This window comes from Nelumbo lutea, chromosome 3 (genome assembly GCF_056320005.1).
Source record: "Nelumbo lutea isolate HS-2025 chromosome 3, American lotus-T2T, whole genome shotgun sequence".
NCBI lineage: Eukaryota > Viridiplantae > Streptophyta > Magnoliopsida > Proteales > Nelumbonaceae > Nelumbo > Nelumbo lutea.
This window is the reverse complement of record NC_142686.1, coordinates 88,432,524-88,460,279: the sequence shown is the minus strand read 5'-3', so window position 1 is coordinate 88,460,279 and position 27,756 is coordinate 88,432,524. Positions and strand designations below refer to the sequence as shown.

The window sequence follows — 27,756 nt, the reverse complement described above, 5'->3', positions numbered from 1 at the left end:
GATAATACCTGATGGGCTAATCTTGCATCTGCCCACAGTCCCTGGGTGTTACAAGGTGGCTTGGCCCAGGGACCACTTAGGGTAAGTGTTGGGCCCATAGAGCCCATTCGATGGGTTTCAGGGGGTGCACTGTCTTTAACAGTGTATTCGACTAGGCCTTGTAACAAAGGCTGGGCCGAACCCATGTGGCTGATGTGTAGATCAATGCTTGGGTCCCACGCCATACAAGGAAGCCCAACTAGGCAGCAATTAGGAAGGTTGAGTGAGCACATAAGCTTAATGGGCCTAAAACCCATTTCAAACTGGGCTATTTATTTAGTTAATTAAAGGGGTGAATTCTGAGATGGATTAGCAGATAGGATAGGATCTTAATCCTATCCACTCAGAGAGTCCAGATCTGAATGTGATTCAGATCTAGAAACCTCCTAATAGGATTAGGAGAAAGCTAATCTAATCTATAGATAAGATAAGGGTTTATCCTTATCACTAGAAGAGAAGGCTGATCCAAATATGATTTGGATAAGCAGCTCCTAATGGGATTAGGAGCTGATCTTTTAAGTTAACAAAAGGAAGGAGGGGGCGGCAGCCTTTAACATACATACGTCAGATCCTCTTTAGTGCTGAAATCAAGAAGAGAGAATTCTACACCCTGCGAATACTCTCTTGCCGCCTCCCTGTTCTTGCCACCCTGTTTGCCAGTTCGATCTCCAGTTGTTGGAGAAGTCAAGATTGGATCTTGACATCAGTTCTTTGAGAAAGGATTGAAAAGGAAGCTGTGCTCACGTACCATTCTACTGATTCTTGCGAAGGACAGAGTTCTGGGGGAAGAACACTGTTGATTCTACTCCATCCTACACTGCGCCATCTTTAGTGGGAGCAGTCTTTGGATCCTTCCTTGGGCGTGAACACCTTCATTGGGAGATATTACTTCTCCGTATCAGGTATAATTCTCTCCTATTCCTTTTGGTTCAGATCTGGTTCAGTTTAAGTTTCAAGAATGATCCTTGAAAATATGATTTTCTAAATAGGGAATGTGATTCCCAGTTGAAGGGAGAGAAAAATTTTTGAAATTCGCCCCCTTATTCCACAATCTTTGGGCATCCATGGGATGGATCTCTCATCCCTTCAATATCAAATCCGATTTCAATGGATTCTTTCCTTCATAGCTACATCTTGGAGCATCATTGTTGCATGGTCCTTCCTCTATGATTATCTTGACCAATTAAATCGAACTCATCCTTAAAATTGCACAATTAAGCTCCAAATCATCTTACAAGACAATTTCATCATAATTAGTGCAATACCATGCTAATTCCAAAAACATTATTACCCAAAATCATCAAGTTAGAAGTATGAAAATATGTACAAATATAGGCTTATCAACAACATACCCAAGACTTGTCTTGAGGTATATGGGCAGTCCAACCCAACTGAGGTTCCCCAACACCACTTAGGAGCCTATAGAAACAAACCCAAGCCCTAGCAACTACCCTTAGGAGTCCCAACTAGGCACTTCAACACATTGGTACGTATCTGCATTTGCCTTTTACTTGCACTTATTTCTTGTTGTCTAGCATATTTCCTTTTATTGCACTTGTATTCTTTTTTTTGTCATTGCTTAAGCAAGCAGGTAGGAGCAGTTGTGGGCCCACTCAAGTACAATTCTTCCTTTTCTTTCAAATAAAGGCTTGCACAACCCAAAACCATGGTTACAACCCAAGGTCAACCTAACCCAAGTATGGGCTTATCACAATACCTAAGGGTTATTGAACATATGTATCGGAACCATGTGGAAAAATTGCAAACTCAAATAAATCTGTTCAAGAGTGAAATCAAACAGCTCCAACCCAATGATCAAGCCCAGCCCAACCAGTGGGCAAAGCATTCAGGCCCAACCATCATGGGCCACATCTATGCCAGTCCAACCCAACCAAGGGCTATACAACCAAGACTACACTTCATGGTCCCCATGCTTTCCAATTCAGCCCAAGCAAGGGGAAATCACTCAATCCCAACCATTATGGACCTCATCCATGCCAATTCAGCCAAACCAAGGTCAAATCACTCAAGCCCAAACATCATGGGCCACATCTATGCTAGTCCAGTTCAACCAAGGGCAGTACAATTAGAGGCAACCATTGTGGGCTAGATCTATGCCAGGTCAGCCCAACTAAGGGCAAAATACACTGGCTCAACCATCATGGACCCAAGCTCAGCCAAACCAAGGACAATACAGTCAAGCTCAACTTTTCCAAACTCCACCAATGCCAATTCAGCCCACTCAAGGCCATCCAAGGCAAGCTCAACCATCATGGGCCACAATTCCAATGCATCCCATCCAAGGATATTTTTGTCCAACCCATCCCTCACCAATGCCAGTCCAGTCAAGCTAAGTCATGTTCAATCAAGCCCAACTCCCAATACAAGGGGCAACAATATCCCAACCAATCTAGACCCAACCACCCTAGTCCTCTACTCCAACACATCCACCAACCCAAAATTCCATGCAAGGGGGAACCTTATTGCCCGTGACCCCAATCGACCCAGGGTTGGACCAACAGTTAGACCACATAGAGCAAAGTGGAAGACTCTCTGATAGCCAGTAATGCATCCACCATTGAGGTATCACCAGCAATTGACATCTCATCTGACAATGAGCAGATCACAGATGTCAGAGTCATTAGAAATCAAGGTGGACCAACTAGGGAGTGAGCTTCGATCTTAAGAAGCAATCTATAGTGCATCACCTCCTAACAGTCAACCTCAATAAGCAATCTATGAAAATAAGCTAAACCAAGCTCTAGAAGACCAGCATCAAATTGATCCTTAAAGCCCAATAAAGCTGCAACAAGCCCTACCAAGTCATCAAGTTAGCACCATGCAACAAAAGAGCCAACAATTTAAACCCACCAAGTACATCAAGCCCATCCAATCAGTGGAAGTTGTATTAAAGGCTAAAGAAGAAAAGGCTTTTGATCCAACCCAACTCATCAAGCCAATGCAAATCACAGATGTCGAGTAGTTAGGAATCAAGATAGACCAACTAGGGAGTGAGCTTCGAACTCAAGTAGCGATGTATAGTTTGTCACCTCCAAACAGTAAACCTCAACAAACAATCTGTGAGGATAAGATGACCCAAGCCCTAGAAGATGAGCATTAAGTCAATCCTCAAGGCTCAGCAAAGGAGCATCAAGCCCTACCAAGTCATCAAGACAGCACCATGCAGCAAAAGAGTTAACCATTTGATGCCACCAAGTACATTAGGACTATCTAGTCTATGAAGGTGTTACCAATATTCAAGGAAGATGAGGCTTTTGATCTGACATAACTCATCAAGTCGATTCAAAGGTCAGGAGAAGAACCCCCCAAAATGGTAATGCATATTATCATTGTGATGCAGCAAAAAACTGAAGAAGATCAGTTGTTCGATCCAACTCAATTCATCAAGCCCATAAAGCAGATAGACATTGACGAACCAGTTCAAAAAGAACATAATGTGAAATATGGCCAATTAGACTTAGAACAAGTTTCTATTGCTTCAATTCAAGTGATTCCCACAAACCGGAGGCAAGAAAATCTTAGTACAGGTCTAGACCATGGGCAAAGTTTTGCCCTAAAATCTCAGTAGGCCACCTTTGAATTTGGTATAGGAGATCAACATGGCATGAAGCAAGACATAGACATATGGCATGGTACATGGAAATTGGAGCAAGACTCAAATTAGGTTGATTAGCACCTAATCGCTGAATCAAAAGGTCATCATGATGCATGGAAAGAAAAGCTAGAATTGAAGCAAGCTGACCTAGAGCCCATCTAAAACACAAACATGGAAGGCTGGCATGACACATGGCAAATAAACCAAGAGCCTCAGTAGAACAATCTAGAGCCTATCTTCATCATGGAAATAAAAGATTGGCAAGGCAAAAGGCAAGGAAAAAGAAGCAAAAAATGGGTTGACCAAGACCCTACCATTGGGAGAGAACCAGAAGGTAGGAAACACCAAGAGCGGGTCAACCATGACCCTAATAGGCCTAACTTGGGGGTAACTAACAACTTGAGTCTAGAGATGCAACATGGAACCGATAATGCAAAATGGGCTAGCCATGACCTGGATTAGTCTGATCTTGAGCCCATCTATGACTCAAATGCAGAAGGAATTACTCTAGAACTCCTACAAGAAATAAAGCAAATCAAGCTTCTCCTAGGTTGGACTGATTTAGATCTTGTCATTAACTTGGACATCAAGGTAGAACTCTTGGATCACCAACAAGGTATGCCTCTCAAACCTCCTGATCGACAATGGATGAGATCCAAGTCCATCTTTGATCAAGGCCTAAGTCTGAGACCTCAAGACTTCCTACAACTACTTGAACAAGGTTGCATGCTTCCTAAATTATTTATAGTGACAGGATCGGCCCTTTGTCGAACAAAGGTAATGATCAGGGATGCACTCTCTCTCTAATGGAAACAAAAGCTGCCGATAGCCAATTTCAATCGTTGAAATTTGTTTTTTCCAAAATATATTTATATAAAGATATATATATATATATATATATATATTATGGTTTCAAAATGTTTGCAAATGGTTTTAATTCCCGGGATCCATGTGGGTAGAGAGTGCACCACAGTTCCTTGTAGCCGAGGGAGAGGTCCTCTCTTGTCAGGCAGTGTTAGATCATTATGGGCTGAGAGGTTAAGTGTAAGACCATTGAGGGTAGTACCTGATGGGCTAATCTTGTATCTGCCCACAGTCCCTAGGTTTTTAAAGGCGGCTTGGCCCAGGGACCACTTAGTGTAAGTGTTGGACCCATTAAAAGCCCATGGTGATGGGCTCAGGGGTTCACTGCCCCTAACAGTGAATTTGGCCTGGCCTTGTAGCATAGGATAGGCTGAACCCATGTGGCTGATGTGTAGATCAATGTTTGGGTCCATTGTCATACAAAGAAACCCAACTGGGCAGCAGTTTGGAAGGTTAGTGAGCACATAGATTTATTGGGCCTAAAGCCCAATTCAAATTGGTCTAATTTGATTAGTTAATGAAGGGGGTGGATCTGGGATTTGGATGTTAGATAGTTTTGTATGCCCATAGCTTCAATCGAGATGGACCAACTAGGGAGTGAACATCGAACTCAAGTAGCGATGTATAGGTCGTCACCTCCAAATAGTAAACCTCAACAAACAATTTGTGAGGATAAGATGACCCAAGCCCTAGAAGATGAGCATCAAGCCCTACCAAGTCATCAAGTCAGCAAGTCAGCACCATGCAGCAAAAGAGTTAACCATTTGATGCCACCAAGTACATTAGGCCTATCTAGTCTATGAAGGTGTTATCAATATTCAAGGAAGATGAGGCTTTTGATCTGACAAAACTCATCAAGTCGATTCAAAGGTAAAGAGAAGAACCCCCCAAAATGGTAATGCATATTATCATTGTGATGCAGCAAAAAACTGAAGAAGGTCAACCGTTCGATCCAACTCAATTCATCAAACCTATAAAGCAGATAAACATTGATGAACCAGTTCAAAAAGAACATAATGTGCAATCTGAACAATTAAACTTAGAACAAGGTTTTATTGCTTCAATTCAAGTGATTCCCACAAACCGGAGGCAAGAAAATCTCAGTACAGGTCTAGACCAGGGGCAAAGTTTTGCCTTAAAATCTCAGCAGGCCACCTTTGAATTTGGTATAGGAGATCAACATGGTATGAAGCAAGACATAAACATATGGCATGGTAAATGGAAATTGGAGCAAGACTCAAATTGGGTCGATTAGCACCTAATCACTGAATCAAAAGGTCATCATGATGCATGGAAAGAAAAGCTAGAATTGAAGCAAGTTGACCTAGAGCCCATCTCAAACACAAACATAGAAGACTGGCATGACATAGGGAAAGTAAACCAAGAGCCTCAACAGAACAATCTAGAGCCTATCTTCATCATGGAAATAAAAGATTGGCAAGGCAAAAGGCAAGGAAAAGAGAAGCAAAAATTGGGTTGACCAAGACCCTACCATTGGGAGAGAACCAGAAGGCAGGAAACATCAAGAGTGGGTCAACCATGACCCTAATCGGCCTAACTTGGGGGTAACTAACAACTTGAGTTTAGAGATGCAACATGGAACCCATAATGCAGAATGGGCTAGCCATGACCAAGATTAGTCTGATCTTGAACCCATCTATGACTCAAATGCAGAAGGAATTACTCTAGATCTCCTACAAGAAATAAAGAAAATCAAGCTTCTCCTAGGCTGGACTGATTTAGATCTTGTCATTAACCTTGACATCAAGGTAGAACTCTTGGATCACCAACAAGGTATGACTCTCAAACCTCCTGACTGACCACGGATGAGTCCCAAGTCCATCTTTGATCAAGGCCTAAGTCTAAGACCTCAAGACTTCCTACAACTACTTGAGCAAGGTTGCATGCTTCCTAAATTAATTATAGTAGCAGGATCAGCTCTTTGTCGAACAAAGGTAATGATCAGGGATGCACTCTCTCTAATGGAAACAAAAGCTGCTGGCAGCCGATTTCGATCGTTGAGACTTGTCTTTTGCAAAATATATTTATATAAAGTATATATATATCTATATTATGGATTCAAAATGTTTGCAAAAGGTTTTAATTCCCAGGATCCATGTGAGTAGAGAGTGCAACATTGTTCCTTACAACCGAGGGAGAGGTCCTCTCTTGTCGAGCAGTGTTAGATCATTATGGGCTGAGAGGTTAGGTGTAAGACCATTGAGGGTAGTACCTAATGGGCTAATCTTGCATTTGCCCATAGTCCCTAGGTTTTTATAAGGTGGCTTGGCCCATGGACCACTTATTGTAAGTATTGGGCCCATTAAGAGCCCATGGTGATGGGCTCAGGGGTTCACTGCCCATAAAGTGAATTCGGCCAAGCCTTGTAACAGAGGCTAGGTTGAACCCATTTGGCTGATGTGTAGATCAATGTTTGGGTCCCACGCCATACCAAGAAACCCAACTGGGCAGTAGTTTGGAAGGTTAGTGAGCACATAAACTTAATGGGCCTAAAGCCCAATTCGAACTGGTCTAATTTGATTAGTTAAAGAAGGGGGCGGATCTGGGATTTGGACCAGAAGATAGGATAGGGAGTTATCCATACCCACTTAGAGAGTTTAGATCCAAATACAGATTTGGATTTGGAAATTCCTAATAAGATTAGGAGGGCTGATCTAATCTACAGATAAGATAAGGACTTATCCTTATCTCTTAAAGAGAAGTCCTAATCCAAATACAGATTTGGATTAGGAAACTGCTAATGGGATTAGGAGCTCTCTTTAAGGATATAAAAGCAGGAAGGGGACAAACCATTCATCTCATCACAATAGATCTCAGATCATAAAAAGAGAGAAGCCATCTACAGTAAGACTATGCCATCTTCTACTCTTGCACCCTCCTCCTGCTGCCGCCATTGCCAGTGAAGGGATGTGAGATCCATCTTATGGATGACCAAACCCTGCAGGAAGGTAAGGGGAAATTTCAAAAATTTCTCTCTCTTCCACTTGGGAATCACATTCTCTGTTTTAGAAAATCTGCATTTTCAAGGATCAATCTTGAACCAAGAACCAAACCAGATCTAAAACCAAAAGTAGGAGAGGAATATACCTGATACAAAGAAATTGTATCTCCCAATGAAGGTGTTCACACCCAAAGAAAATCTCCAAAGACTGCTCCCATTGAAGATGACACAATGTAGGGTGGAGCAGAATCAGCAGTTCTTCCCAAGAACTGAATCCTTCAACAAGAATTTGATGAAGGCTGTGAGCATGACTTCAGATCAGCCTTTCTCCAAAGACTGATATCAAGAACCGATCTTGATCGCTCCTACAAAACTGGAGATCGAACTAGTAGTAGGCGGCAACTGGAGGAGAACGCAGGGAGAAGTTGGTGCAGTCACATTGTTGTTGTCTTCTCTCTGTATGATCTGAGATCTGATCTCTAGGATGCTGGAATGAACTGAATGGTTCGCCCCCTCCTCCTTTTATAGACTTAAAGAGATCAGCACCTAATCCCATTAGGAGTTTCCTGATTCAAATCCTTATTTGAATATGCACTCTCTTTAAGTGATAAGGATAAATCCTTATCTTTTCTACAGATTAGATCAGCTCTCTCCTAATCTCATTAGGATGTTTCCAGATCCAAATTCAGATCTGGACTCTCTGAGTGGATAGGAATAACTCCCTATCCTATCTGTTGATCCAATCCCAGATCTACCCCTCTCTTTAATTAGTCCAACTAAACTAGTTCGAAATGGGCTTTAGGCCCAATATGTTTTATGTGCTCAGTGGCCTTCCAAACTGCTGCCTAGTTGGGCTTCTTTGTATGGCGTGCGACCCAAACATTTATATAAACATCAGCCAGATGGGTTCAGCCTAGCCTTTGTTATAAGGCCTACCCGAATTAACTGAAAAGACAGTGAACCCCTTGAAGCCCATCACATGGGCTCCTAATGGGCCCAACACTTACACTAAGTGGTCCCTGGGCCAATCCACCTTATAAAAATTCAGCCCATAATGATCAAGCACTACCCGACAAGAGGGGATCTCTCCCTCGGCTACAAGGAACAGTGTTGCACTCTTTGCTCACATGGATCCCGAGAATTAAAACCTTTAGCAAACATTTCGAAAACATAATATATATATATATATATATGTATATCCATATATAAATGTATTTTGCAAAATCAAATTTCGACAATTGAAATCGGCTGCCAGCAGTCTTGGTTTCCATCAGAGAGAGTGCATCCCCGATCATTACCTTTATCCAACAAAGGGGCTGATCTTGTCACTATGATTACCCACTCAGATGAATTCTTGGACTGTCCCAACATACCCAGGTTTTAACCCCCTCTAAGGATCTCACTGATTGGCATATCAAAGACAGCCCAATCTGACACCTAGTGTAGTATCATAATCGAGTCTACGGGTCAGGTGTAACATTCTAGTTTTGCCCACTAATCACCAAGGTACAGGGCAATACTGGAATTTTGGTCTGGTTTAGGGTTTCAAGTAAACCTACACTACATGTACCTTAGGTCTCACCCAGGCAGCTGAGACAGGCCACCCCAACACTTGGCAGCACATCAGTGTCAGCCTTAGTAGTATAAATCTCCCCAGACTTATCCAACGGCTATGAACATTCTAAACTAACACGAGACTCATAACTGTCCAGTTTAAGGGTATTACACAGAAACACACCATAATAACATGAATCAAATATGTATTTTATTCATTTACAATAAATGTCATAATGTACATCAATCTTATTGGAGCTAAGGGCATACACTGTGTAACAGCCAATTTGATCTCCACTGTAGGAGCGATCAAGAAGTGTTTTGATATCAGTTTTTGGAGAAAAATTGATCTGAAGTCGTGCTGTTAGACTGTTTTGTATGGCCTTAGCATCAATCAAGATGATGTACTTTATGAGTTTTTTGTAAATGAATAAAAGTGCATATTTGATTCATGTTCCCTTGGTATGTTTCTGTGTAATACCCTTAAATTGGACACTTAATGAGATTCGTGTTAGTTTAGAATGTTCACAGCCAGTGGGTCAGTCTGGGGAGACCTATCCTGAAAAGGCTGACATTGTGGGGCCACCAAGTCGGTTGGGGTGGCCTGTTTCAGCTGCCAGGGTGAGACCCTAGGCACATACAATGTAGGATTAATTGAATCTTTGAACTAGACCAGATTTCCAGTACTGCCTTGGACCTTGGAGATTGATGGGCAAAACTGGAAAGTTACACCCGACCCCTAGACTCGATTATGATATTGCATTGGGTGTCGGATTAGGTTGTCTTTGATGTACCAATCAGTGAGGTCCTTAGCGGGGGTCAAAACCTAGGTATGTTGGGACAGTCTGAGAATTCATCTGAATGGGTGATCATAGTGACAGGATCAACCCCTTTGTCAGACAAAGGTAATGATCGGGGATGCACTCTCACTAATGGAAACCAAGACTGTTGGTAGTTGATTTTAATCGTTGAGATTTGTTTTGCAAAATATATTTTATATGAGATGTAAAAGTATATATATTATGATTTCTAAAAGGTTTGCAAAAGGTTTTAATTCCCGAGATCCATATAAGCAGATAGTGCAACACTGTTCCTTGTAGTCGAGGGAGAGGTCATCTTTTGTCGGGTAGTGTATGATCATTATGTGCTGAGAGGTTAAGTGTAAGACCATTGAGGATAATACCTGATGGGCTAATCTTGCATCTACCCACAGTCCTTGGGTGTTACAAGGTGGCTTGGCCTAGGGACCACTTAGGGTAAGTATTGGGTCCATAGAGACCATGAGATGGGTTTCAGGGGGTGCATTGTCCATAACAATGTATTCGGCTAGGCATTGTAACAAAGGCTTGGCCGAACCCATGTGGCTGATGTGTAGATCAATGTTAGGGTCCCACGCCATACAAGGAAGCCCAACTGGGCAGCAGTTTGGAAGGCTAAATGAATACATAACCTTAAATGGGCCTTAAGCCCATTTCGAACTAGGCTAATTTGATTAGTCACTTAAAGGGGCGAATTCTGAGATGGATTAGATGATAGGATTGGGCCCAGACCCTATCCACTTAGAGATTCCAAGATGTAAATGAGATTTAGATTTGGAAGCCTCCTAATTAGATTAGGAGATGGCTGATCTGATTTGCAGATAAGATAAGGGTTATCCCTTATCACATAAATGGACTTCTTATCCAAATATGATTTGGATTAGCAACTCCTAATGGAATTAGGAGCTGATCCCTTTAAGTCAATAAAAGGAGGAGGGGGGCGACAGCCTTTAGACATGCAACACACAACTCCTATCTTCAGAGCTGAAATCACAAGAAGAGAGAATTCTGCATCCTGCGAATACTCTCTTGCCACCTCCTTCCTGCAGCCGCCGCCTCCAGCAGTTTGATCTCCTCTTCTCTATAGGAGTAATCAAGATTCAATCTTGATACCAATCTTTTCGAAAAGATTGGTTGGAGCTGTATTCATAAGCCACCCAGTTGATTCTTACAAAGGGTCAAGTTCTTTTGAAGAACACTGCTGATTCTGCTCTAGCCTACACTATGCCATTTTCAGTGGGAGCAGATTTTGGATCCTTCCTTGGGCATGAACACCTCCATTGGGAGATACTGTTTCTCTACATCAGGTATAATCCCTCCCTACTCCTTTTGGTTTAGATCTAGTTCAGTTTATGGTTCAAGAATGATCCTTGAAAATATGATTTTCTAAATAGGGAATGCCATTCCTAGTTGAAGGGACAAAAAATTTTGAAATTTGCCCCTTATTCCACAATTTTTGGGTGTCCATGTGATGGTATCCTATCCCTTCAGTGGTATCAGAGCCATGGTTCAAATCTTGAACCATTCTGTTTCAGATCTGAACCTGCGCAAATAGGCAGAAGGCGTTCTACCCAATTTTCATAGATATGGGTTTTGGGAAATTTGTTCCCAAAATTGATGGGCAAATAATCTAAAATTATTTTATATAAATATGATTATTGTTTAGAATAGTTCTTTATGATTTTCTTGATTTATGGGCTATTCATATAAGAGGAGTTTGAATTTTTGGTTTACGCAGGGAAAACTGCAAGATTTGCAGTTTCTTGATTTATTTATTACATTTGGTCAGTAAATAATTTTTTTTTAAATTTTAGACTCAATGTATAGGCATTCGATCTGATGTAATTATTAATAGAAATAGGAATTCTATTTGTTTTTATTTTTGGATGGAAGTTGGCGGTGCAAAAGGGAGATTTCGCAGAGAAGGAGATTTCGCACGCAGATGGGACATTCGCTATCTGTGATTTGCAATTTATGAAACTACAAATTGTGATCTAACCTCTGTTTTGCAGGATGGATTGTGCAAACAGCCCTGTTTAACTGATTCTTGATTTTCTTTTATCAGTTCTTTAATTTTAGATTATTTTCTTGAATTAAAAATTTAATTAAAGATCAAACCCTAGACCCATTCGAACAAAGATTGGTTCAAACTATTTGGACCAAATCTAGGGTTTAATCAAGGCTAAAAGTCAGCCCTATTTTTCCCACTAATGGGCCTAAGGATTGATATTTAATTAAATGGTTAATTCGGCCCAAACTGTAAAGGCCCAGTTTAAAATAGTTAAAACTGCCAAAAGCACACTTTAAAGTATAAAGCTATATGGGCCGAACTGGGCAACCCTACTTCAGCCCATATACATAGATAATATTAATGGTTAATATTATGGATTTAAATCGGGCTTTCAATGGGCCTTACAGATGATTAATTGATTGGATCAATTTATCCCTGCATGAGATGTATGGATGTGTGATGTGCTACGTACATGGGCCATAAGAGCTTGGCCCATGCTCATTCGACAGTGGCTCTTGCGCACACCATGGCTGAATGCACATCATTTCATGGTGTCCCTTTTGGTCATTGGATGACTTCTCTCAGTGGTGGGCCCCACACCTCATCAAGAGGTTACGTGCGAAACTCTAGCCGATTAAGGCCCACCAAAATCTGACTTTATGAAAGTCAGTGGGAGCCACTTTGGTTTGACCTAAATCAAAATAGGGCGTAATAACTGTTCCCTCCAACTAATATGAGTGCAAGTGATAGGAAGATTCATATGATGAACTCTCTAAAGGCCTTCCATCATTAGCATGAGGATGGGTCCTTTAGTAATGAGGAAACGCACCAGAAAATGGGCTATCCATTTGCTATTGGGCATGTTTGAGTGTTTCATAAGATGATAGGGGCGTCATAGACCGATGTGGGAGGGGCTTCACCAGAAAATGGGAACTCTCTCACGATACCTTGGTGTTCACGAACATGATGGGTAAGCACTCACTGGATAGAAAGGTTTACCTATAAACGGCTTTGAACCTTGTCTAACAGAGGCCAAAGGGAAAACTCATATGATGAGTGGATATGATCCTTTACAGAAAGGTGGTGGGGTTATGCAGCTGAAACAGTTGGCTCCATGCACCCTATGTGATTTCCCACATTTCCAGAGACAACCCGTAGTCTCCGTCAATGAGAAAGGAGGGAAATCTCAGAGATGAATAAATGGAAATGGAACGTAGATTAAAATTCATATCTATGTAAATGAACATGAATCAAATTAGGTTGTGGACTAATGTTTGCTCTTTTATCAGAAAATGGCAAAGGGATCATTTACAAAACTTTTTGACGACAACAAACTTAAGGGCCCAAACTATGCCGACTGGTATAGGAACCTTATGTTGGTCATAACCTTTGAAAAGTTGGATAAGGTGTTAGACAGTCTTGTATGCCCTTAGCTTCAATCGGATTTGATGTACTTTTGTTATTTAGTGGAAATAAATTAAAGTGCATGTTTGATTCATATTGTTTGGTATAATTCTGTGTAAGACCCTAAAACTGGACACTTATAGAAACTTGTGTTAGTTTTAAATGTTCACAACCATTGGATAAGTCTGGGGAGATTTATCCTGCCAAGGCTGATACAGGTGTGCCACTAAGTGTTGGGATGGCTTGTTTCGGCCATCAGGGTAAGACCCAAGGCACATGCAGTATGGGATTACTTGAACCCTTGAACCGGACCAGATTTCCAATATTGCCCTAGACCTTGGAGACAGATGGGCAAAACTGGAAAGTTACACCTGACCCCTAGACTCGATTATGACACATCACTAGGTGTCAGATCGGGCTGTCTTTGATGTGCCAATCAGTGAGATCCTTAGTGGGGGTCAAAACCTGGACATGTTGGGGTAGTCTGAGAATTCATCTGAGTGAGTGGTCATAGTGACAGGATCAGCCCCTTTGTTGGACAATGGTAATGATCGGTAATGCACTCTCTCTAATGGAAACCAAATTACCGGCAGTTGATTTCAATCGTTGGAATTTTGTTTTGCAAAATAAGATATATATATATATATATATATATATATATATGTATGTATATGTATATGTATGGTTTCAAAAGATTTGCAAAAGCTTTTAATTCCTAGGATCCATGTGAGTAGAGAGTGCAGCACTGTTCCTTGCAGCCGAGAGAGAGGTCTTCTCTTGTCGGGCAGTGCTTGATCATTAAGGGCTGAGAGGTTAAGTGTAAGACCATTTAGGATAATACCTGATGGACTAATCTTGCACCTGCCCACAGTCCCTTGGTTTTTATAAGATGGCTTGGCCTAGGGACCACTTAATGTAAGTGTTGGGCCTATAGGGTCCATGTGATGGGCTCAAGGGGGTCACTGAGTCTTTCAGTGAATTCGGCTGGGCTTTGGAAAAAAGGCTGGGCTGAACCTATGTGGCTGGTGTGTAGATCAATGCTTGAGTCCCACGCCATACAAAGAAGCCCAATTGGGCAGCAGGTTGGAAACTAGTTAAACACTGAACACTTAATGGGCCAAAAGCCCATTTCGAGCTGGGATGATATGATCACTAGTTCATAGGGCAAATCTGAGATTAGTGTTAGTAAAAGGATTGGATCTTTGACCTTATCCACTTTGAGAGACCAAATTCAAATTAGATTTGAATCTGGTAACCTCCTGATAAGATCAGGAGTTAACTAACTTAATCTGCATATAGGATTAAGATTAACCTCTATCCAAATACTGATTTGGATTGGGATAACTCCCAAAATATTAGGAGGTTTCTTAATCAAGAAGAAAGATGAGTAAACCCTAGCAGAAATATCAGATTTCGAACTAGGGGGTTTGAGTAAGCAAGAAACACATCCTGCAATCTGAGATTTGATCTCTCACAGACTCCAAGGAAAGAGACAATTCTGCCCTCTTCGTCCCTGGACTTCTCCTCCTTCAGCCGCCGCCACTACCTGTTGGAAGATTGGATCTTTGCAGCAACAAGAAGTCAAGAAAGCAGTTCTTGACAATAGTCTTGCAAGATAGACAAAAGGATTCAGTGTTCAAGGTTTCCAAAGGGTTCTTGTGAAGAATCCAGTGTGTAGGACGCACCCTGCTGGTTCCATTCCATCCACAGCTGTGTCATCTTCAGCAGGAGCGGATCTTGGTTACTTCTTTGGGCGTGAACACCAACTTTGGGAGATATTATTTCTCTGGATCAGGTATAATTCTTCCTGTTAACTTTTGGTTCAGATCTGGTTTGTTTATGGTTCAAGTAGGATCCTTGAATAAAGTATTTTAAATTTAGGGAATATGATTCCTAGTTGGAAGAAGGTAGGAAATTTTTTTTGAAATTTGCCCCCCATTCCACACCCTTCTTGGCATCCATTAGATGGATCCTACCATTCTTTCATAAGGTAGCCAAGAATCCTACCCCGGATCGTCTGGGAGATAGGGCTTCTGAGGCCCATAGAAGAGAATACCAAGAATGGGAGGAGAAAAACTCCCTTGCCCGCTGCTATATCATTGCCTCTTTGGACAATCCAATTCAGAGGCAGTTCAATCAGATCGAACTTGCCAAGGATGTATTGGATAGTCTCAAGACACTGTACGAAGAGCAGAATCGTTCTACTCGGCAGAAAGTCTTGAAACAGTTCATGACCGTGCAAATGTCCAAGAGCCAACAAGTTCACGACCATTGTCTCCAGATGATGGGTTATATCAACGAACTAGAGGCTCTTGGATCCGGGCTAGATCTGGTAACACAAATTGATGCTATTCTCAACTCTCAGCCTCCATCCTTTAATCCATTCATCATGAACTACAACCTGAACAAGCTGAATGTCAACTTACAGGAACTTAGCAATATGTTGCAGAGGGCCGAAGAATTGATTAAAAAGGATGAGCCCATTGCCATGCTTGTTGAAACTGGCAAATTGGGCAAGAAAAGGAAGGCGAAGAGAAAGCCCCAGAAGAAGGTTGCCAAACCCAAGAAGTAGAAGAAAGACAAAGCATTGGATGCCTGTCACTTCTGCAAGAAGACCTGCCTCTGGAAAAGGAACTGTCCTGCCTACCTGGAATCCAAGAAAGGTAATTTCGAAACTTGTGTTATAAAAACCAATTTATTGGTAGCTTCTGCATCCTGGTGTATTGACTCCGGGGCTTCAACTCATTTGTGTAACTCACGGCAGGTGTTCAAGGTAAGCAGAATGCTGAGTGAAGGAGAAGTCACACTCTACTTGGGGACTACTGCAACTGTTGCAGCCGCGGCCATAGGAACCGTGGAGTTACTTTTTAGAGAAGGAACTATTGTACTAAAAGATTGTCTTTATGTACAAAATTTAAGGAGAAATTTGATTTTTGTCTCAAAACTGTGTGCAGATGGTTATTCTGACTTCTTTAGTAATACGATTACTATTAAAAGAAATAACAGATTCATCGCATATGGGGAACTAGAGAACGATCTATATGTTCTACATCCTTCTCTAGGAACTAACATAACCGAAACTACATCGGCTGAAATCCCCAAGAAGAGAGTCCGTGATATAGTTAATCCCACGTGTCTGTGGCATTAACGACTTGGCCACATCGGTGTTGACCGAATCACAAGGTTGGTAAAGGATGGTCCTTTGGATTTTCTAACTGTAGAAGATCTTCCCACCTGTGAGCCTTACCTACAAGGAAAGATGATAAAATGGCCATTTAACGGTAATCCTGAAAGATGTACAAGCACACTTGACCAAATACATACTAATGTATGTGGTCCCCAGAGTGTTAGGACACGAAATCAACATGTGTATTTCATCACCTTCACAGATTATTTCTCGCGATATGGTTACATGTACCTAATGAGACACAAGTCTGAATCCTTTGAAAAGTTCAAAGAGTTTAGACAAGAGGTCGAGAAATAGTTAGGGAGAGAAATTAAGGCCCTTCGATCAGATCGAGGTGGCGAGTATCTCTCTGACGAATTCAAGGACTACTTAAAGGACAATGGAATAGTATCACAATTAGCTCCTCCTACTACACCACAACTTAATGGTGTTTCAGAGAGGAGGAATAGGACCTTATTGGATATGGTCCGGTCGCTTCTCATACACTCAGAGTTACCCACATCCTTTTGGGGTTACGCATTAGAGACTACGATTTACGTGCTGAATTGGGTTCCAACCAAATTGATTCCGAATACTCCATATGAACTTAGGACCGGAAAGAAACCAAGTGTCAGACACTTGAAGATTTGGGGTTGTCCAGCACATGTTAAAAGAATGAGTGCAAACAAGTTGGAATCCAAAACCAGTCGTTGCCTATTTGTAGGCTACCCAAAACGCTCTGTAGGTTACCTATTCTATGACCCAAGTGAGCAGAAAGTGTTCTACAGTCAAAATGCACAATTCTTGGAGACCGATTACATCCTAGACACCCATCGTCAAGAAATTGTTCTTGATGAGGAGAGCTCAAGAGCAGTGTGAGATGTCCCACAAGTTCCAGGTAGTGACCAACCTAGAAGATCCACTCGGGTATCTAGGCCACCAGTTCGTTATGGTTATGACCAGGATAGTTACCTAGTGGAAACCTTGACTAGTGAGGAGGATACCATGACTTACGCGGAAGCTATGTTGGACATAGATTTCCAGAAGTGGGTGGAGGCCATGAGAGCAGAGATGGACTCAATTGAGACCAATGGAGTCTAGACCCTAGTAGATCCACCCTCTGGGTAAAAGCAATCGGTTGCAAATGGAATTACAAGAGGAAGAAGGGCCCCGATGGTAGGGTTGAGACCTTCAAAGCTCGTCTGGTGGCGAAACCTTTCCGCCTGTGGCCATGCTTAAATCCATTAGGATCCTGCTAGCTATAGCAGCATACCATGATTATGAGATTTGGCAGATGGATGTCAAAACTACTTTCCTGAATGGAGATCTTACAGAAGATATCTATATGCAGCAGCCACAAGGCTTCATTGCTACAAGTCAGGAAAACATGGTATGTAAACTTAATAGATCCATTTATGGACTTAAGCAAGCTTTTAGAAGTTGGAACATCTGTTTTGACTTTGCTGTCAAATCGTTTGACTTCGAGCAAAATCCGGATGAACCCTGTGTCTACAGGAAGTACAATGGAGATAAGGTTAACTTCTTGGTTCTGTATGTAGAAGACATTCTACTCATTGGGAATGATGTAAGAATGTTAACTATGGTGAAAGTATGGCTTTCATAGCAATTCTCCATGAAAGATCTTGGAGAAGCCTCCTATATACTGGGTCTTCGACTCTATAGAGATAGAATGAAATAGATAATAGGATTATTCCAATCTACTTACATTGACAAAATAGTCAAAAGATACAGCATGGAGAACTCCAAGAAAGGAAACGTTCCTTTCAGCCACGGGGTTAGTCTCTCCAAGAAGATGTCTCCCAAGATTTCTAAGGAGATTGATGGCATGAAAGATGTTCCCTATGCTTCTATCGTAGGGAGCATCATGTATGCCATGCTATGCACTCATCCTGACATTGCTCGGGCAGTGAGTGTAGTAAGCAGATTTTAGGCCAACCCAGGGTAGGAGCACTGGACTGCTATGAAAAACATACTTAAGTACCTCCGAAGGACAAAAGAGTTTTGTTTAGTATTCGATGGTAACTCACTACAGATCCAAGGGTATACAGATGCCAATTTCTAGTCAGATCTAGATGATAGAAAGTCTACATCTGGATGTGTTTTCACGATAGGATCATGTGTTGTTTGCTGGAAAAGCAGCAAACAGGGGTCCACTACAGACTCCACGACCGAGGCCGAGTACATTGCCGCAAGTGAGGCTACCAAAGAAGTCGTGTGGATGAAGAAGTTTGTTCATGAGTTGGGAGTAGTTCCGTCCAGCACATCCCCCATCCCATTGTTGTGTGACAACAATGGAGCCATTGCTCAGGCTATGGAGCCACAAGCCCACTCGAAGTCGAAGCACATCGAGAGGAAGTACCACGTACTACGGGAGATTGTTGGTAGAGCGGACGTCATAATTCAAAAGGTAGCATAAGCGGAAAATTTAGTAGACCCATTGACAAAGCCACTATCATAGAAAGTGTTTGAGAAACACGTGGAAAGCAGGAGACTCCAGCTAGTACCTGATTGGACCTAAGTGCAAGTGGGAGCTGTTAGACAATTTTGTATGCCCTTAGCTTCAATCAAGATGATGTACTTTATGTGATTTTTGTAAATGAATAAAAGTGCATATTTGATTCTTGTTCCCTTGGTATGTTTCTATATAATACCCTTAAACTGGACATTTAATGAGATTCGTGTTAGTTTAGAAGGTTCATAGCCAGTGGGTCGGTCTGGGGAGACCTATCATGACAAGGCTGACACTGTGGTGCCACCAAGTCAGTTGGGGTGGCCTGTCTCAACTGCCAAGGTGAGACCTTAGGCACATACAATGTAGGATTAATTGAATCTTTGAACTGGACTAGATTTCCAATACTGCCTTGGACCTTGGAGATTGATGGGCAAAACTGGAAAGTTACACCCGACCCCTAGACTCAATTCTGATACTGCACTGAGTGTCGGATTAGACTGTCTTTGATGTACCAATCAGTGAGATCCTTAGCGGGGGTCAAAACCTGGGTATGTTGGTACAGTCTGAGAATTCATCTGAGTGGGTGATCATAGTGATAGGATCAGCCCCTTTGTTGGACAAAGGTAATGTTCGGGGATGCACTCTCACTGATGGAAACCAAGACTGCCGGCAGCTGATTTCAACCGTTGAGATTTGTTTTGCAAAATATATTTTATATGAGATATAAAAGTATATATATTATGGTTTCTAAAAGATTTGCAAAAGGTTTTAATTCTCGGGACCCATATAAGCAGAGAGTGCAACACTATTCCTTGCAGCCGAGGGAGAGGTCCTCTCTTATCAGGCAGTGTATGATCATTATGGGCTAAGAGGTTAAGTGTAAGACCATTGAGGATAATACCTGATGGGCTAATCTTGCATCTGCCCACAATCCCTGGGTGTTACAAGTTGGCTTGGCCCAGGGACCACTTAGGGTAAGTGTTGGGCACATAGAGCCCATGAGATGGGTTTCAAGGGGTGCACTATCCATAAGAGTGTATTCGGCTAGGCCTTGTAACAAAGGCTTGGCCGAACCCATGTAGTTGATGTGTAGATCAATGTTAGGATCCCATGCCATATAAGGAAGCCCAACTGGACAGCAGTTTGGAAGGCTAAATGAATACATAACCTTAAATGGGCCTTAAGCCCATTTTGAACTAGGCTAATTTGATTAGTCACTTAAAGGGGCGAATTCTGAGATAGCTCAGTTGATAGGATTGGGCCCAGACCTTATCCACTTAGAGAGTTCAAGATCTAAATGAGATTTAGATCTGGAAGCCTCCTAATTAGATTAGGAGATGGCTGATCTGATTTGCAGATAAGATAAGGTTTATCCCTTATCATTTAAATGGACTTCTTTTCCAAATATGATTTGGATTAGCAACTCCTAATGGGATTAGGAGCTGATCCCTTTAAGTATATACAAGGAGGAGGGGCGGCAGCCTTTAGACATGCAAAACACAACTCCTGTCTTCAGAACTGAAATCACAAGAAGAAAGAATTATGCACCCTGCGAATACTCTCTTGCCGCCTCCTTCCTACAGCCGCCGCCTCCAGCAATTCAATCTCCTCTTCTCTATAGGAGTAATCAAGATTCAATCTTGATACCAATCTTTTGGAGAAAAGATTGGTTGAAGTTGTATTCACAAGCCACACAGTTGATTCTTGCGAAGGGTCAAGTTCTTTTGGAAGAACACTGCTGATTTTGCTCCACCTTGCACTGCGCCATCTTCTGTGGGAGCAGATTTTGGATCCCTCCTTGGGTGTGAACACCTCCATTGGAAGATATGATTTTCTCAGCATCAGGTATAATCCCTCCCTACTCCTTTTGGTTCAGATCTAGTTCAGTTTATGGTTCAAGAATGATCCTTGAAAATATGATTTTCTAAATAGGGAATGTGATTCCCAGTTGAAGGGAGAATTTTTTTTTTGAAATTTGCCCCTTATTTCACAATCTTTGGGAGTCCATGTGATGGATATCCTATCCCTTCAGCTCACATACCCTCCATCGAATTCTTGCTAAAGGATTCGATTCTTATGAAGAACCTGCTGATTCTGCTCCACCCTACGCCGTGTCATCTTCAATGGAAGCAGTCTTTGGAGTTTTCCTTGTGTGTGAACACCTTTGTTGGGAGTTACTACTACTCCGTATCAGGTATATCCCTCACCTACCTTTTGGTTTCAGATCTGATTCGGTTTAGGTTCAAGATTGATCCTTGAAAATGCAGATTTTCTAAAACAGGGAATGTGATTCCCACATGGGTGATAGAGAAAATTTTGAAAATTTTCCCTACCTTCTTGCAGGGTTCAGGCTATCAATATGATAGATTTCTCATCCATTCAGTGGTATCAGAGCCATGGTTCAAATCTTGAACCGGAATAAATTAGATCTGAACTTGCACAAATGGGCAGAAGGCTTTCTACCCGATTTGCACAGATTGTGGTTTTTCTAGAAAATTGTTTCCCAGATCAAGGGCGAATGATCTAAAATTAATTCTTTATAAATCTAAAATTTATTTAGAATTGTTCTTTTTAATTTTCTTGATTTATGGGATGTTCGTACAAAGGAGATCGAAATCTTTATTGGTGCAGGATATCTGTGATTTACAGTTTTTTACATTCTGGTCTGTAATTTTTTTTTAATTTTAGACTGAATATATAGAAATTCGATCTAATGTAATATTAATAGAAAAATTAGGGTTTTCTATTTATTTTATTTCAAGATCAAAGCTGGATGTGCAGGAGAAGGAGATTTTGCAGATGGAGAATGAGAATTCGCAGATGGGAAAATCACTATCAGCGATTTGCAGTTTATGAAACTGCAAACTGTGATCTAACATCTGTTTTGCAGGTTTGAGATGTGTGAACAGCCATGTTACTGATTTATGATTTTCTTTGATCAATAGTTAATTTTAGATCGTTTTCTTGAATTAAAAATCGAACCCAAGACCCATTCGAACCAGATTGGACCAAACTAGTTGGACCGAATCTATGGTTCGATGGGGGCTGCTCTCATCCCTAATTTCCCACTCTTGGGTCAAGGGATTGATGTTTAATTGTAAGACTTAATTCGGCCCACACCTGTAAGGCCCAGTTTTAAGGAGTTGAAACTACTAAATCCCACCAATTGCATACAAGCTATATGGGCCGAATTGCTTACTGCTATTCAGCCCATATACCTAGATAATATTAATCAGTAATATTGGGGATTAAATTGGGCTTTATTAACGGGCTTTACAAATATTAATAGATTGGATCAATTCAATCCTTGCATGTGATGTATGGATGTGTGATATGCAACGTTCATGGGCCATAAGCACTTGGCCCATGCAGATACGATAGTGGTTCATGCGCACACCATGGCTGAATGCACATCATTGCCATGGTGTCCCTAAAGATCATTGGATGATTTGCCTTCATGGTGGGTCCCACACCTCCCCTAAGAGGAACCGTACGGAACCCTACTCGTTTAGGGCCCACCTAAATCTATCTTTATAAAAGTCAGTGGGAGCCACTTTGGTTTGACCTAAATCAAACTAGGGCGTAACTTCGTTCCCTCCTAAAATATGAGTGCATGTGATAGGGAGATTCATATGATGAACTCTCTAAAGGCCTTCCATCATTAGCATGAAGGTGGGTCCTTTAGTAATGAGGAAACGCATCATAAAATTGGGCTATTCATTTACTGCTGGACTTGTTGGAATACTTCATAAGATGATAGGGGCACCATAGACCGATGTGGGAGAGGCCTATCCCAAAAAGGAAAACTCTCTCATGGTACCTTGGCGTTCATGAATATGATGGGTGATCACTCACTGTACAGAAAGTTTTAACCTAAAATGGCAATGAACCTTGTTTGACAGAGGCCAAAGGGAAAGCTCATATGATGAGTGGATATGATCCTTCACGGAAAGGTGGTGGGGTTATGCAGCTGAAACAGTTGGCTCCATGCACCCTATGTGATTTCCCAGATTTCCAAAGACAATTCATAGTCGCCGTCACTGAGATGGGAGGGAAATCTCGGAGATGAAAAAATGGGAATGAAACATTGATTAAAAGCCATATCTATGTAGATAACACGAATCAAATTAGGTTGTGGACTAATGTTTGCTTTTTATCAGAAATGGCAAACGGACAAATTGCTAAACTGTTGGATGACAACAAACTTAAGGGCCTAAACTGTGCTAAGTAGTACCGTAACCTTATGCCAGTCCTCACTTCAGAGAAGTAGGACAAAGTAGCTAAGAATCTTGCCCCGGAACGTCCGGGAGATAGGGCTTCTGAGGCCCGTATGAGGGAATATAACAGACAGCCTACACTAGGTGAGAAACAAGGCATATCACAGACTAATCGAGTCTAGGGCTTTTAAGAAATTGGACACCTAGTGCAGGGCATAATTTGACAAGAGACCTTTACCCTCTGTTTTGCAAGCCCCCATTCCAGAATTGAAGCCTCTCCCTAGTCACCTCAAGTACATATTCCTCGAAAATGGAGACATTACCAGTGATCATCTCTAGTAGCCTTAGTGCACCACAAGAAGAGCAGCTTGTGTAGGTTCTCAAGGAGCATAAGACGGTTATCGGTTGGATGATTGCGGATATCAAAGGAATCAGCCCGTCTACATGCATGCATCGCATCTTACTTGAAGAGCAAGCAAAACCTTCTTATCAACCACAAAGAAGGTTGAACCCACCCATGATGGACGGAAGGGGAAAGCACCGGAAGTTGCAACCACAAGAGTTAGAGGATCTAGTTTATGATGATTAAGAAAAGGGAAGTTTGTTTTTCTTTTTTATCTTTGCATTTATAGTTTAGTTATTTCCACAAGAGTTAGAGGATCTAGTCGGGTCATTTTACATAGTTTTGGCATCATGTCGAAGATTGAGCATAACTCTCTCATCCGGACTCTGATTGAGATGATTCTATTTATTGGAAAGATAAGGAAAAGTTCTACAACTTTCCTATTTTGAGTTTTGATATACTCGAACTGAATCAAGGTCAAAATGGGCCCGAATTCACTACAACTGCATTGGTGACGTGTTGAAGACATTCCTTAGCCTTGAAGCTTTCATCCGCGATTTCACCATTCTCCCACTCACACAAGAACTTTGTTTTATCTTATTTTTTAGTCTTTTCTGGATAAGTCAAACTAGTAGATTGACCTAGAGGAATTTTAGGAGATTTTGTAGGCTTCTCTTGGGGGGAAGTAGAGAAGAGGAGAAAAACCTAGAGGGAAGGCAAGCAGATTGGGAGCAGTTGAACCTCCCTTCTCTTCTCTTCTCTTCTCTTCGCCCTTCTTCTTCATTCTCTGATTTTCTTAGAGTTTTCACCATGAACATGCATGGCTAAACTCTTGTACTTGGTTGAAGGAAGCAGAAGCCTCAGAATTCCACCAAACTATGAGATATAATTTGGTTTTTATTGTTTAATTCATGCTTTGGATATCAAATCTTCTTCTATATTTATATCTATGATTGTTTCACTTGATTGCTAGGAAGGCCTACTAGTTTATTATTCGTTACAATCTATTACTAGATTAGGTATCAAATCTGTAATTGTTTGGTCCCTCTAATCTGCGAAGCAACTAGGGTTTAATGATTTGCTACATCAGAAATTGTTAGATCCTAGGAAGAACACTCGACTAAATTAAATGCAACCGCTTGTGCTTGTATTGTTTAGCTTCATCGACCTCTAATGCTTAATGCTATTGCTGGATTAACTCTTTAACGCTTGTTTAGGGGTTGTTCAGTAGTAAGGGTTAAGAGGATCGCTTGTTTTCCAATTAACTGATATTAGGAAGATGTAGGAAAATAATTCCTACGATGAATATTCAAAGTCTGAATTGATTTATTTTTGCATCAATGAGCAGTAGTGAAATTTTGATGGTGGATGTTATCCTAGACCAAGATTTGTTCTTTTGGTTAATTATAGCACTCTAAATTGCCTTGCTTCCCATTTAAATTTTGTTCTCTTTAATCCTGATTTTCTTTCTTTCAAATCTGGTTTTCATTACACATACCCCCCTCCATCTTTGATTCACGTAGCACATAATTCAGATTAGATACTCTCTATGGGAACGATCCTTACTCGCACTACTACATTTTATTCTCACAAGTATAGGTTTTATTTTTGGGTGCCTCCTTGTGATAATTGTTTTGTGCTCCTCGTGATAATTGTTTAGTTCTTGAAATTTTTGATTTCTTTTTTTTTCTATATATCACTTTGATTGTTTGTGTGTTAGCATAGATTATTTTCTGTTTTATTCATTTATCTATTTATTTAATCATTCTAGATTTTTTTTTATTTTTATTTGTTTTATGGTATGTCGTTTAGGGTTTATTAGGTTTTCCTTAATTTATGCATGTAACCCGATTCTCTAAGAAAGGTAATTTGTAGTTCGATCCGAAAATAGAAGGGACTTTGTGTAGGTTAAGGAGGGAAGCTCAGTCATTCCGAGGAGAATGGTCCAGCCTTCGATTCTCTATCTATTAGCGGTTCTGATTTGAGAGAAGAGGACATCATGGCCGGAAATCGAACCATGAAAGAGCTTGCTGCACCATATTTAAATCAGCAACCCTTATGCATAACTTTTCCTACTTTAGATGCTGATGTTAATTTTGAATTAAAATCTGAATTGATACATCTCTTACCCATTTTTCATGGTCTTGTAGGTGAGGATCCTCACAAGCACTTGAAAGAGCTGCATGTGGTATGCACGAGCATGAAATCCATGGGGGTAACTGAAGAAAAAATCAAATTGAGAGCCTTCCCATTTTCTCTGAAGAATTCAGCTAAGGATTGGCTCTATTATCTACCTTTCGAGAGTATTACCATATGGAACGAGATGAAGAGTCTAATCCTGGAAAAGTACTTCCCAGCTTCAAGGGTGGCCAATATCAGAAAAGAAATCTATGGTACAAGGCAATACAATGGGGAGTCACTACATGAATACTAGGAATGCTTTAAGAAGTTATGTGCAAGCTGTCCCCATCATCAAATCAGTGAACAACAACTTATTCAGTATTTTTATGAGGGACTTGAACCTATTGATAGGAGCATGATCAATGTTGCTAGTGGAGGGGCTTTAGTAGATAAAACTCTCGAGGCCGCGAGAAATCTAATTGCAAATATGGCGGCCAACTTTCAACAGTTCAGCTATAGGCTCAACCCTCCATCAAAACATGATAATGAGGTAAATATCTCTTCCCTAGAACAACAAATTACAAGTCTGACCTCTCATGTTTGTCAAATGGCTATAGGTAACATAGAAACAGTAAAGGCTTGTGGGAAATGTTCGATAGTAGGGCATCCAACGAATATGTGCCCAACTCTTCAAGAGGAGTCTGTCAAGCAAGTAAATATGGCAGGTGGTTTTCCAGGGCAACCGCAAAGGAAATATCATCCCTATTCGAACACGTATAATTCAGGATGGAGGGATCACCCCAATCTCAGCTATGGGAATCCACAAAACTGCCAAATTTTTCAGCCATATCAGCCGCACCTACCTAGACAACAACCAGCCCAAACTTCAAATTCAGGTATGTCTTTAGAGGATATTGCCAAATCTCTTGCCACTAACACTTTGCAATTTCAGCAGGAGACAAGGGCCAATATCCAATGTTTGGACAATCAGATGGGTCAAATGGCAATGGCAATTAGTCAGTTAGAGGTTCAGAGTTCAGGGGAATTACCTTCTCAAACAGTTGTGAATCCAAAAGAAAATGTAAGTGCAATCGTTTTGAGAAATGGTAAAGAGGTTGAGGCACTAGCAAGGGCAGCCCCCGCATTGTTGAATCAAGGAAAGGAGAAAGACATCATCCCCAATGGTGATGAAGTACCCAAGTGTAAGTTTCCTCCTCTTTCTAATTATAAACTGGTACCTCCTTTTCCTCATGCTTTAGTAGGATCTAGAGAAGATGAGCAGTATAAAGATTTTTATGAGACTTTTTGTAGCTACGAGGCAAATATTCCCCTTTTTAATGCTCTTAAACAAGTACCTCATTATGCTAAATTCCTGAAAGAATTGTGTACACATAAGAGAAAACAAAAAATAAAAGGATGTGAAAAGGTGAGAGTAGGGAAGAATGTTTCTACAGTTATTCAAAAAAAGGTCCCTACAAAGTGCAAGGATCCAGGTATTTTCACTATCCCTTGCATGATAGGTAACACTAGAATTGAGAAGGCTATGTTAGACTTAGGAGCTTCCATTAATGTCATGCCATATTCTATATATGCTTCTTTGAAACTTGGACCTTTAAATAAAATGGGTGTTGTGATTCAATTAGTTGATAGATCTAATGCCTATCATAAGGGTGTAGTTGAGGATGTTCTTATGAAAGTAAATGATTTGGTTTTTCCTGCTGATTTTTATGTGCTTGATATGGATAATGGTGATCAAACCACTCCTATTTTGTTAGGGAGACCACTCTTAAAAACATCCAAGACTAAGATAGATGTTTATAGTGGCACACTCACCACGGAATTTGATGGTAAGAGTGTTAAGTTTAATATCTATGATGCCATGAAATATCCTACTGATGATAGTCCTATTTGTTCTGTTGATGCGATTAATTCTTTGGCATAGGAAGTCTTCGAACTTAATGAAAAGGATGGATTAGAAGTCTCCATTAGTAAACATCTTGAGAAAGAGGAGACAATGTTGAATTCTGATTTGTAGGAAACAGTTGCAGCATCGGATGATTCTCCAGAGTTACAACAATCAGGTAATGCTCCTCATATTTTATTGCCGATTTTTGACAAGAGACCTTTACCCTCTGTTTTGTAGGCCCCCATTCCAGAATTGAAGCCTC

The 27,756-nt window shown here is 41.0% G+C and overlaps 1 protein-coding gene across 1 annotated transcript; it reads left to right on the top strand.

Annotated features, from left to right (window-relative positions):
- Nucleotides 1-5,411: 5,411 nt before the first annotated feature.
- LOC148866233 (uncharacterized) lies at nt 5,412-27,530 on the top strand. Its single transcript, XM_088976426.1, has 4 exons — nt 5,412-5,733; nt 6,194-6,313; nt 25,618-25,867; nt 26,000-27,530. Exons 1-4 carry the CDS (start codon nt 5,412-5,414, stop codon nt 27,528-27,530), a joined length of 2,223 nt encoding a protein of 740 aa, XP_088832552.1.
- Nucleotides 27,531-27,756: the final 226 nt, after the last annotated feature.